Source organism: Ranitomeya imitator, chromosome 7, assembly GCF_032444005.1.
Source record: "Ranitomeya imitator isolate aRanImi1 chromosome 7, aRanImi1.pri, whole genome shotgun sequence".
Lineage (NCBI taxonomy): Eukaryota > Metazoa > Chordata > Amphibia > Anura > Dendrobatidae > Ranitomeya > Ranitomeya imitator.
Window position 1 is genome coordinate 50400349 of NC_091288.1, and position 13240 is coordinate 50413588.

General features: G+C 36.0%; 1 protein-coding gene across 1 annotated transcript in view; it reads right to left on the reverse strand.

The window, feature by feature from the left end:
• The window catches only part of TTN (titin), a 281101-nt gene that overhangs the window by 81874 nt on the left and 185987 nt on the right, over positions 1–13240 (reverse strand). The window contains exons 185-210 of the mRNA XM_069735553.1: positions 12892–13155; positions 12666–12805; positions 11521–11647; positions 11074–11340; positions 10007–10273; positions 9654–9920; positions 9428–9567; positions 8764–8890; positions 7576–7718; positions 6294–6417; positions 5948–6214; positions 5669–5766; positions 5389–5557; positions 5000–5266; positions 4639–4908; positions 3925–4203; positions 3430–3838; positions 3211–3335; positions 2835–3101; positions 2462–2731; positions 2066–2368; positions 1675–1977; positions 1409–1596; positions 1183–1297; positions 802–1086; positions 562–713 (exon numbers count right to left, since the gene is read on the reverse strand). Of these exons, the coding sequence (XP_069591654.1) occupies positions 562–713; positions 802–1086; positions 1183–1297; positions 1409–1596; positions 1675–1977; positions 2066–2368; positions 2462–2731; positions 2835–3101; positions 3211–3335; positions 3430–3838; positions 3925–4203; positions 4639–4908; positions 5000–5266; positions 5389–5557; positions 5669–5766; positions 5948–6214; positions 6294–6417; positions 7576–7718; positions 8764–8890; positions 9428–9567; positions 9654–9920; positions 10007–10273; positions 11074–11340; positions 11521–11647; positions 12666–12805; positions 12892–13155 (5633 nt within the window). The remainder of the gene's footprint in view (positions 1–561; positions 714–801; positions 1087–1182; positions 1298–1408; positions 1597–1674; positions 1978–2065; positions 2369–2461; positions 2732–2834; positions 3102–3210; positions 3336–3429; positions 3839–3924; positions 4204–4638; positions 4909–4999; positions 5267–5388; positions 5558–5668; positions 5767–5947; positions 6215–6293; positions 6418–7575; positions 7719–8763; positions 8891–9427; positions 9568–9653; positions 9921–10006; positions 10274–11073; positions 11341–11520; positions 11648–12665; positions 12806–12891; positions 13156–13240) is intronic.

Consider the following 13240-nt stretch of genomic DNA (forward strand, 5'->3'; position numbering starts at 1 on the left):
AGTAAATAATAAAAATTTTGCTTTTAAAAATATATTTCATGTAAACTCCTAAAAATTTTGTCTGGGGTGGTATTATGCCATGAGTATGAAAACCGGCTTGCAAAATATCATATGGTTTAGGATGAAGTAGAATAAATTTATAACAAGTACAGATGAAGCACAAGGCATTCATGTGCTTCACCGATGCTTGCCGCACAACTGTTGTAATTCGCAGTAAATAGTGTGGCTCTTGAACGCACCGCACACAACTGGCCCATTGTTGTAACTTGTAAGCCTGGCTTTATTCAAGAATTAAGCCATCCCAAAAATGAGCTGATAGCAAAATGTTCTGCTCTATATGTGGCACAGATACAGCCATTGGAGGGTAAAGTATTATCAGCATAGTTCCATAATATCAAGACTAAAAGTGTGTAAAATTAAATTTACATAGTAACATAGTTAGTAAGAAAAAAGACATTTGTCCATCCAGTTCAGCCTATATTCACACATTTCCATTACCTTTTGATCACTTGGTGGTAAACAATGAAATCCCTACAAAATGAATTTTAGCTCATTACTTACCCTAGCCCAAGTCTTCTTGCTGACTTCTCGTTTCTCTATAAGATATCCAGTCAATGGACTGCCTCCATCATTCTCAGGTGCTTCCCAGGACAGATTAACAGTGCTCCTTGTGAGTTCTCCAACTTTGAGCTCTTTTGGAGCGCTTGGACGAGCTATGAAAATTTTCATAACAACGAATTAATAAGATAAAACTTTTTCAGGATTATGAGTAGAGAAAAAATAAATTCTATCAGCACTTACCAATAACATTAACATCAATTTCTCCAGAGACCGATGTCACAGTATTTTGAAGTTCTAATGTATAAATTCCTTTGTCAGGGCGCTCACTTGGAGAAATGACAAGCTCTGCAAAGGTTGCAGTTGTGTCTATCTTAACACGTTCATTGTTTTCCAAGACTGTGCCATTTACTGACCATACTGCAGTAGGAGTTGGGTAACCAGTGATAGGAACGTGTATTTTAAGAGGTTCAGGCACAATTACTTCAAGCCCATTTTTGAAGGCACTTAAATCCATGGTAGGATGTGCTAAAAAAGAAAATTAGATATTTAACATGTGAGTACATTTAATTGCAAATATCTATATTTAAAATTAATATTTTTGAAAGCACTTGATATACTTACAGTGAGGATCATCTGCGGTAAGTGGTCCTAGGCTTTCAGTAGGATCTGATATGCCAGCAGCATTCTCTGCAGAAACTCTATAGAAATACTTAGCCCCGGCCTTCAATCCATTCACCTAATAGGAATAATCAATCAGGTTATAAACTGTAAAATTCTACTTTTCATGAAAAATGGCTACCATAATCTAAATCCCAAATTTGAATTCAGATAATGTTTTTAAGCATACCTTGTATGTAAGATCAGGTGCGAGTCTCATGTTACAACGAATCCACTTGTCTGTACCTTCTTCGCATCTTTCAATAATATAGCCTAATACTGGGCTTCCTCCATCCTGTAGAGGAGGTTCCCATGTAAGCTGAACAGATTCCTTGGTTTGATTAGAATGGGTAAGGTTGATAGGAGGACTTGGTTTTTCTATAATAAAAAATGACATGTTTAGTTATCCAGAACCTCTAACATTTCCGTTAGTAATGTTACATTAGCAGGGCATACCAATGGGATCCCTGATCTTCACAGCACGTGTTGCTGCACTTGGTTTGCCAACTCCAGCTTGATTTTCAGCTCTCACTCTGAAGATGTACTCCTTGTTCTCCACAACATCATTAAGAGTAGCTCCAAGTTCATCTGGTTTGGTAATCATGGCAGCGTCCCATTTGATTGAAGCCCTGTCGCGCAGTTCAATGATGTATGCTGTTATTTCAGATCCACCATCGTACTCTGGTGGTTCCCAGGTCAGTGATGCACCAAAGCGATTGACATCACAAACATCGACATTCAAAGGAGGTCCTGGAACATCTATAAAACATTAATTTATGTGATAGTTATCCTAATCTATAACATAATGGGAATCACCTGTCTTGCACAATTGTTGTTTAGTGCTTACCAAACTTGCTCTTGGCTTCAACAGGTTTATCTGTTTCTACAGGTTCTCCAGCACCTACTCTGTTCTTGGCACTGATACGGAAGAGATATTCCACTCCACCCTTCTGGAGTCCAGTAACTGTGTACTCACAGCTATCTGCATGGTCGGTGACAAGAACCCAAGTCTTACGCTTAATGTCTCTTCTCTCAATAATATAACCAGTGATTTTACTGCCGCCGTCACTCTGTGGTTCTTCCCATGCCAGACTGACTTCTCCATCGTAGGTGTCAACAACTTCAAGATTTCTAACAGGTCCAGGAACATCTGAAAAAAATTATGGTAGGTTTTTTGTTATTAAACGCTTAATTAAATTGTTTTAAATTTTAAAGATCCTGGCGGCATTCAAACATAACTTACCAATTACATCTAAATTAATATGTGCCTCTGCCTTGCCGTGTTTATTTTGTATTATGATCGTATAGTATCCTTTATCAGCTTTCTTTGTTTCAGGGATTCTGAAGCTTGTGGTATTTGCTGTTGTATCAACATATGTATCAGGCAAAGTCGCATCTCCTCTACGCCATTCAGCTTCTGCTTTTGGATAGGCATCATATGGTACAGACATTGTAAGTGGCTTTCCAGCATCAATCACAATGTTCTGGTCTGCTGTCTTGATCTTTGGTACAGCTGTTAAGGAAATAATGTGGTAAATGCATAAAGTTAGATCAACTTTTAAAGTTTAAAAGCTCAAATTCATAGTTATCATAGTATCTGTTAAATAGTACCGTACCTGCTAACTCTAGTTTTGCTCTTGCTTCTTTATCTTTGGCAATAAATCTATATTCACCCTGATCACGAGGTCTGATTTCACACACTTGCATTCTGTGTATTTTTCCTTCACTCATCATTTGATGTTTGTCTCCTTGGACGATGATCATATTATTTCTCAACCATTTTACTTCAACTCTGTCCTTGTTTAGCTCAACCTCAAAAATGACATCTGAGCCTGGTGCTTCAAAGACATCAAGTGGTGGCCTAATAATCTCAATTGGAATTTCTAAATAAAAATAAGGAAAAAATTACATTTCCAAAGAGAAATTCAATGCGGATAATAGACTTTTTAAATTTTTTCAGAAATAATGGATTCAAAATGGTTAAAATTGTACCTTCAACAAAAAGTCGAGCTCTGGTTTTCCTCTCATCAATTCCACATGAATATTCACATTCATCTTCTGGTCTGCAGTCTTTAATGATAAGTCTATGGAGGCTTCCGTCTTTCTCAAATTGGTATCTTAAGAAAGAATTTAAATATATAAATAAAAGGTACAACACGTGAAACTCTATATTCATTATAAAAATAATAATAAAATGCACAATGATCTTACTTCTTGTTTTCTCTAAGTTCACGGCCATTCCTGTACCATTTCACGGCTGCTTTCTCCTTAGAGAGCTGGCAAGTGAAAACTGCATCCTCAAATTCAATAACAGTTTGGTCTTGTAGTTGCTGTACAAAATCTGCTGGGGCTTCTGTGATCAAAAGCTCGGCTACTGCCCTGTCTTGTCCAGCAATGACAGTGTATTCACCTTCATCGACAAAGCCACAGTCTTTGATAATCAGAGAATGTTTGAATTTGTCAACTTTGTACAAAACTCTTCTGTCCAAAACAACTTCCTGTCCATTCTTCATCCACATGACTGTTGCATTTGGACGATTGACTTTGCAGCAGAAAGTGACTGATTTTTTTTCCATTGTCTCAATATCTTCAATAGGTTCAACAATCCTCAAATCCTCTTCTGAAATATGAGATGAGAAATCACTTAACTCATTGCAATCTGATATAGGGGAAGAATTATTGAAAAAATGCTCACTAGTTACATACCTGAAACAGTTAAAGCTCCAGAAGACTTTGCTTGTTCACCTCTGTGGTTACTCAGTTGTACAGTGTAAGTGGCTTGGTCATCTAGTTGAGCATCTCTTATTCTAAGAGTATAAACTAAATCTTTGTGTACCATCACATATTTGGGACTATCAAATATTGTTTCGTCATTTTTGAACCATTTGGCTTTGGCCCCTTCAGTGTTAACTTCACAGTTAAAGACAAGTTCTTGTCCTTCTTTAGCTTGTTGGTCCTTAACAGGAGTGACAATCCTAAGTCTCTCTGCAAAACAAAATATTAAGTGGTAAGTCATTGTGGCTTTGTACCTAACAATATATAACATAATAGCAGGGCATCTCTTGGGCAGCTGTGTTGATTAGGACACACTACTTCACTTGGCCTTACACAACACCATCAAGCATGCATCAAGGCACAACAGCATGATGTTGTGGGGCCTAGGCGTCAACATGGATGCCCAGGAGATGCCAGCCACAGATGTGAAGTGCAGCTGCAACAAAGGATTAGACCAGTCTATCTCTAAATGGCATATCTTTTCTAGCCTGATAAAGTATAACAAATAGCTAAAGCATACCATTCAGATTGTACTTTTAGGATTTCGAAATTGATCATTACGGAGAATGTTTGATAAAATTAAATGTTTTGCCAAGAGATTCCCTATTGGAAAATATTAGATTTTATAGATATCTTAGAACTTACCAATGACTGTCAATTCTGCTGGTGCTCTGGATTGTCCAATCATGACAGCATAGACTCCGTCATCTTCTTTTGGCACTGCATCCTTAACAACAAGAATTCTCCTCTTGCCATCAGAAGTGATGTCATACTTATCCCCAGATTCGAGGACCACATCACTCTTAACCCATTGGACTTCAAAAGCTTGTTTTGAAACCGAGCAGACAAATTCTGCTTTATCTCCTTCTAGTACCTCAATGTTCTGTGGTCTGGAAATGAACTCGGCAGCAAGTTCTTTAAAGATGAAGAAAATTAGATTACTATGATATATTATTAATAAGAACACATTTTATCTCACATTAAATAAGATCAAGATATTTCGTACCTTTTATTCCAAGTTTTCCTGTTGTTTGGGAACTTGGCAATCTACAGTTGTATTCTCCAGCATCATCCAAGTTGATACTATTAATGATCAAAATTCTCTTTCTGCCCTCAGCAATATGCTCATATCTTCCGCCATCTGGTATCTCAGTATCTCCTTTGAACCAGGTGACATCAGCGCTGGCCTTTGAGACCTCACAAACAAGTTTGACAGAATCTGATTCACATGATTCAATATTGGGGAGATTTTTGGTAAAAACGGCTTCTTCCTCTGAAAATTCATAGAAAATACACAAAACACAAGTGTGAATTTGGACAAAGCAGGCCAATGATGCATAGCATGGTACATTTTCATATTGTTTTGAATGACTATGGTGTATAGTTATTGCTTACCAATGACTGTAAGTAGTCCAGAGGTTTTTGCCATTTTTGATTCACAGACATACTCAGCTTCATCATCAAATATGCATTTGCTCACAACTAAGGCACGAGTCACTCCTTTAGAAATGATATCATATTTCTTGCCCTTTCGAATTTCAATTCCGTCTTTGAACCAACGGGCCTTTAGAGTTAAAAAAATTACAGTTAGCGTAAGGAGTAAAAAACTGAATATATTTCACTTCTGGCAGTGCACACAGCACATATAGATAAATAGTAAAGTAATAGAAGGTACCGTGGCACTTTCACGGGAAATTTCACATTCGAAGCGAGCAGTTTCCTTCTCTTTAACTTCAATGTCAGTAAGGGGTTTGGTGAATTCCACAAATGGAGCTGTGTAAAAAGAGTATAATTTGGGTTAGTATAAAATATTTTTTTATAATTCTGCATCTGTTTTTCGAACTTTGGCAAGTAAGGAGTTAACTATGATATTAATATACCCTGAGCTTAAAACTCATGCGCGTCATTTATTATATAAATAGTCCTAAACTTGTCTTTAAGTATAGAAACTTACGCTCTACATTCAAGAATGCAGATGTCTTGAATTCCTTGGCATCACAGGTATATGTCCGTGCGTCATCCATTGTGCAGCCATGAATGATAAGTCTTCTGACTCTGCCATCAGCAATAATGTCGTATTTCTTGGTCTTGTGGATTTCTTGACCATTCTTAAACCATTTAACCTCAGCATTTTCCCTGGACAGCTCGCACTCAAGTATGGCAGTGGCTTCCTCTTCTACTGTTTGGTCCTCAAGAGGTTTGGTAAATTCAACTGGAGGTTCTACAAGGTTTGAAAATTGGTTAACAAGTGCTCTTTGTGCTACCATCGTGAAATGAAACATTGAAAGATACTAATTTACCTTTCACAATCAAGCTGGCCTGTGTCTTGAAGTCTTTTGCAGTGAGTGTTATTTCTCCAGCATCTGGCAACTGCACATCCCTGAGCGTGATAGTGTGAACTTTTCCTTCAGCACGAGTGACAATCTAACAATACAAAAAAAATTTTTATTTTGAAAAAAAAACAACTCATCTTCAATGAGCTGACAGTAAAAAATAAGCACACACAATTTTCAACAGGTATTTAAACATGTTTTGTGTCTGTGAATTATCAACCAATTCAAATAACTAAATTGTATTGAGTAAGTAATAACGTGCTCTATAGTTTTTAAATTGTGAGTTTAGAAAAAAAAGGAAAATGATATAAAACTGGTAAAAAACTAATATAATATATGCATTATTTTATGCAACTTATAAGCTTATTATTATCTCTCCCGAACACGGTGACATTTTTCCAACTTTCTACACAAAAGTACTTTATTGAAAATGTTGGAACCAAAACATTTAAATAATAATAATAATAATAATAACAACAAAGTGCTATTAAATAATAAAGATAATAATTACAGTGTTAATAATAAAAATACAAATTAAAATGTCAAAATGTTTAATATTATATTTTTTATACACGCCATGCACTGCCAAATTTTTATGAAATTATATTATACAAAATAAAATGTCTTGCTTGAGCATTATTCATATAGCTGCTAACTAGCATAGTCAGGATAGAGTAATGTTTTTTCAATTACTTAGGGCTCTGGTATCTTGACATGTAAAAGGAGCACTTGAAGCTGGGATAAAAATAGCATCCGAGAGAGCACTTGGAGTGCAAATCTGGACACAAAGTTATGCTGTCAATTGCCTGAAATGGAATTTTAAGCCTACTAATTCCCATATAAGCACAATACTTTACTACAGTTATCAAGTGAATGAAAAACTAATCAAGAAAGGTATTTTGCTACACATTCCTTATCATGGCTAGAATATCGACCAAATAATTAAAAATATTGTAATTTTTTAAATAAGGTTTGTAGGATGAATAAAACTGTAAAATGTACATAATGCTAATACTTCAGTTATTCTTGCTTATTCATTTTATTATTACTACATGCATTTAGCCAATATAAATTTGTGGTATTTGATTAAGCAAAAACTTGTGACTATATATATAAATACGTATGAAAAAAAAAATATATATATGTATATATGTATATATATACATATATATATATTTATATAGTGAGTTAGAAAGTTGACATATATTAATACTTTTTTATATTTATAAATTGTTATAGTGTTCCTTACCTTATCGCTTGGTTCCAGTTTTTGTCCATTGAGAAACCACTCTACGGGGATCCCTTCGTAAGAAAGCTCACACTCAAAGGTAGCCGTTTCCCCAGCTGTTACAGTCACATCCTTCAAGGGCCTTAGCAGGCCAATTACTCGGGCTTTTCCAACAGAAGAAGACATTTTCCATTAAAATCCTCCTCCACAGGACAGCATAGGCCCCTTACCCTCCAATTTCCATTGCGGCTTCCCTTCAGGATGCTGAGTGCTGCACTGAAACTATTTAAAGTCTACACTGACTGTGGCCACCGGCAGCTACTAAGAGGTGGGACCTACTATAATTTGCATACGGTGTTTCCTTACATTTAGCAAAGTCAGCAGTATACAGTATGCCTGTAGCATCTGTTCGCCCACCAATCAACCATATGTCTTTTTTCTACATATGGCATATCCCTTCTAAAATAGCAAACTTGCTATTGGACAGAAACAGGTGGCACCTGGCTGACTTATCTGCTACTGTCCATCAAACTCTTGGCAGTTTCCAAAATTGTAACGATAATGCTCTCACAATCAGCAGTTAACATGCCAACACAGCAAGTCTTTCTTTGTAACTATCATATTTCATAACAACTTATTAGATAAGCATCCATGGTATCAATAATGGTGCAACATTTTCAGAGCAATTAGTTTTAGTTTTTTTCTATACGTTTCCTATACTATATATCCACAATGGAATAGCAAAAGTAACAATATTATATATTATTTAACACTGCTGATGTAATTAAAATACAAAATACGATTTTCTTTATTAGTATTTCATTAAAAAGTTACTTTGCTGTCCTGGTGGGCCCATCTGACGCGGTTTTATGGCATTGTCCCCGCCCTTAGTCATAGACATGATCTTATGACTAAGGGCATGGACAATGCCAGAAACGCATCAGAGGAGTCCGCGAGGACAGCAAAGTAACTTTTTAATGGAATATTAATAAAGAAAATCATATTTTAATTACCTCAGAAGTGTCAGCTCCTATTTTTCTTTTTCTCATGATATACTGCCGGCCATCAGTAGAGCGGAATCGGAACAATTTCATACATGCAGTGAATTTAATATTTTTTTATACTATATATAATTTACAAGATTTTCAAACCTCTTTGGATATTATTTTTTAATTCTAAAACTGTATTGTAGTTATTGCAATACATTACCTTTAACTTTGAGATGTGCACTAGATTTTGCATTGGCAGCTTGGAAATCTACTCCACCAGCCTGGTCCAAACGGACATTGTAAAGAATGAGGAAATGCTTTTTGCCTTCTTCTTTGATTTCACAATCCTAAACAAATACATTTATTGTAATTAAAAAAATCAGGTCAACAATTTATTTTCTTTCTTTTTTTGTCTCCTCTGCTTAACTTATTTAATCCTTTTATATACTTACATACGTAATCAATTTTAATGTATACTAAACTGTTTAATGTACTCGTAATGAGATATAACTTTATTTGTGATCACTATTGGCAGGGTAAACTCTTGATATATGCATGAATTGTTTTTATGTACTTTTCATACTATTCAGAGGTAGTGCTGAAGACTATGATATGGACATGACTTTCTGGATAGTCTGTAAATTATATGTAGGTGGGGGTGTGGTTATTTAGTTGAATAAGTCTTTTTTTCACAGATTACTTTATTCAGGTTTTTTTTAAATTATTAACCCACAGTATGCTTGTACAATTATGTCCTTAGATGTTACAGAACTTTTATTTATTAGTGTAAAAATAAAGTACAATATAAAACACTGAAACATTTTTAAAAAAGCACCAAGAAAAGGTAGATAGAGCCAAATTTAGCAAATGCTAAAAATACTAACTGGAGAAGAATGTAAAGCATCTCCTTTCAATTTCCAGTTGGCATGGACCTCTTCTTCAGAGATTTCAGTCTCAAATCGAGCAGTTTCTGTTTCTATGACCTCAACACTGTACAGAGGGCGGACAACTTTAATGTCTCGTTCTAAGGATGACAAGAAAAAAATAGGTGTCATAAAAATAAATCTCAATATACAAAATGATGAGTATTAATGGCTTATATTAAGTCACCTTCAGTGTTGAGCTTGGCAGTGGTTTGGTCAGTACCACAGTCACAAGTGTATTCACCAATATCCTTCTTTGAAGCCTTTTTGATGGTAAGAATACGTTTCTTTCCATCTGTTTTAATTGTGACATTTTTGGATGGGATTATTTCCTGTCCATCCTTGAGCCATTTTACTGATGCTTTGGATTTGCTGACTTCACAGAGTAGCACAACTTCATCTTTCTCTACAGCAGTGTAGTCTTGAAGCTTGGTTACAAAATAGGGATCTCCCTCTGCAGGCAAGACGCAATTATAAATATCAAGTTTTAGGATACCTTTTAGCAGGTTGTATCAAGACATATTGTATATACAAACTTACCAAGCACTGTAAGCTTAGCATCATTTGTCTTTCCCATAGCTTCAACCTTAATTAGAGAAGTGTCATCCAAAGTGACATCCTTGAATTTGATAGTGTGGAATTTGCCGTCGTCATGCATGGACACGGACTTGCTAGGATGGAGGTGCTGGTCATTCTTGAACCAACTCACTTGTATATTTTCATGAGATAACTCAATTGTGAATTCAGCTGTTTCTTGTTCTTTAACAGTTACATCTTTGAGTGGTGTTACAAATTCGAGACGAATGCCTGCAACAAGCACATATGCACCATTATACAAATACATAAATACATTGTAAAGTTTGCTGTGAAATCCAAAAGGTTTATGTTCAACTAAACTGATTCTTATGACTGATGGCTGATAACAAACGGCTCCAAATTATCTATGAGGTATATTTTTATTTTCTTGAAGCATTTAGATCTGTCATGAAAGTAATTTTCATTAGAAATGAGCAAACCGATTTGAGGCTAATCTGTTTACAAAAAAATCAGATTCAATAGAGTCTAATTTTTTTTAGATTTGCTTTGGTGTGGTTCTAGCAAAATGGCAGCTGTTGGGCCACCATTTTACTGGATCATAGAAGTACAGGTAGAGATAACAAAAAATTTGTATACTCACCTGTCTTTAGCCCTCCTCGTATATTTCCCACCATCACTGTTCCTCTATTCAGCTCTTCTATCCTCTGTCTTTTAGCCTTCATCATTCTTCCGGCTGGATTTTCCATTCACTAGGCCCCATGCCATCATGTGAGGCACAATGCACCTCAATGACATGGTGACTAGTAAATAGAAGACCTGGTCAGAGGGAAGATAGAACGGCAGATGGTAGGACCAGGGATGGTGGGACAGGTTTGGGGAGAGTTGACGAAAAGTGAGTGTAAAATTTTTAAATCTCTTCCCAGCCACTTGAATTCGAATAATATTTCCAGTCAGGTTTTCCCTCTGAATTTAGTGAATCTGTCCAAATTGAATTTCTAGAGATTCACTCAACTTTATCATTAATATAATGTTTTGGAAAAAGAAATACAAAAAAATGCATAGTAACAAACCTTCAATGATGAGTTTTCCACTGGTTCTCTTATCTTCTGCTTCAAACATGTATTTAGCTTCATCTTCAAAGGCAACAGACTTGATTACCAGAGAGTGTCTTGTGTTTTCATCAAGAAGTTCATACTTGTCATCTGCCTGAAGTTCCTGGGATCCTTTTAGCCAACGGTAAGTCTTAGACAACCTGGAAGTCTCACATTCAAATCTTGCTTCATCTTTTTCATACACCTTGACATCAGTGAGTGGAGTAATGAAGATGAGTGGGAGTTCTGTGATTAAATACAATGCCATAGATTAGAATGGGCTTATTGATTAAAAAAATAAAAAAATATATATATATGTATACATACTAATCTTTGCAATCTGTTGAAGATGTGTAAAAATATATGAAAATAATATTCTGATCCTTGCTGTTACACATTTATAGAATTTATAGGATTTAAACCTACCTTTCACTTTGAGATTAGCCTCGTTTTTGGCATTAGCAGCCTGGAAGGAAACCTCGCCTGCCATATCCAGTTTGCAGTTATATAATATGAGGACATGTTTCTTTCCATCCTCTATGATTTCACAGTCCTTTTACGGAATAAATACAAATACATTATCAATTAAGTAAAAAAATTAAAATATTTTAAGTGTTAAAAAGGTTTTCCATGACTTAAACAACACAATACATTGTGTTGTCACTAATATTAAAGGGGTTGTCCATGACTTAAACAACTCAATACATTGTGTTGTCACTAATATTAAAGGGGTTGTTCAGGCTTGGTGCTCAAGTCTGCAGTCCCATTATCTGACTGCAGACATGTGAATCTTCACAGCGTGCAGAGTGCATGTTATCAGGATTCTCTTGTGCTGGGAGCGGATGGTAATGTGAACCTAAGTATGCAATTTGCATACTTCAGGGCACATTATGACTAGACTTGAATTGAGTGAGGCTGCACATAACGAGTCAGCACGTGACAGAATGTATGCAAATAGTATACTTGCGGTCATGCGCCCGCCCTTTCCCAGCGACAGCAGCAGATAATTCTGACTGCAGACTTGAACTCCAAGCTTAGACAAAAAAATTAAAGTATGTAAAAACGTCTTTAAAATGTAAGTCTCAACAGCACTAATGGTCAAAATTGCAAAGAACTTGAAAAAACAAGCAGCTTTGCAATTTCTTTGCTTTTAGAAGTCATCTCCATTCTCATGAACAGAGGGATTTTTAATACCATTGCTTACGGCTCATTGTCCAGGTTACCGGTCACAATCTAGCAATGGTGGTCAAGCACAGGCAGTACTTATACTTTTTTTTAAATAGAGCTTGTAAGCGCTGATGTAAACTGGGTTAATCCCTGCTTCTGACCTTCTTCATTGCCACCATGCTCATCTGATGCTGCAGACGCAAAGGTGCCTCTGCTTGCATCATCAGAAAGTCAACAGTTCAGGCCTGTGGCACAACTGTCATTCTTCGACAATGCACCGATTCCTCCCCCCCATACAGGAAATGGGAGACTGAGGATCAGTGTTCTCCTGAAGCTGAAACATGAGAAACAAACTCTTTAAGTTTATATAGTCAGTTATTAATTTAAAATTAAACATTTCTTACAGGTGAAGGAGACAGGATCTCTCCCTTTAGTTTCCATTGGGCATGAACTTCAGGTTCTGAGATTTCAACTTCAAATCGTGCTGTTTCACCTTCAAATACCTCCACTCCGTACAAGGGGCGATCGATTTTAATGATGCGTGCTGCAACAGCAAAAAATATTCTCAATATTAACAAAGTATAAATAACTTCTATAAATAAATCTTGAATGTCTTGACTATGATCCTACCTTCTATGTTCACAGTTGCTTTGGTTTTATCTGTTCCACAGTCACATTCATATTCCCCTTTGTCTTTTTCTTCAACTTTCTTAATCTTCAGAATTCTGCGTTTGCCATCAGTCTTGATGGTAACATTCTTTGAAATCTTGACTTCTTCCCCATTTTTAAACCATTTCACTGGTACGTCTTTGCTAAGCTCACACTCCAAGGTCATGTCATCCTTTTCCACCGCAGTGTAGTCTTGCAATTTTACGATAAAGTAAGGATCGGCCTCTGTAAACAGATTAACCAAAATAGTCAATATAGTTGCAAGAACATTTCATAGGTATCATGCCACCAAGCATGGAACCTTTAGCTT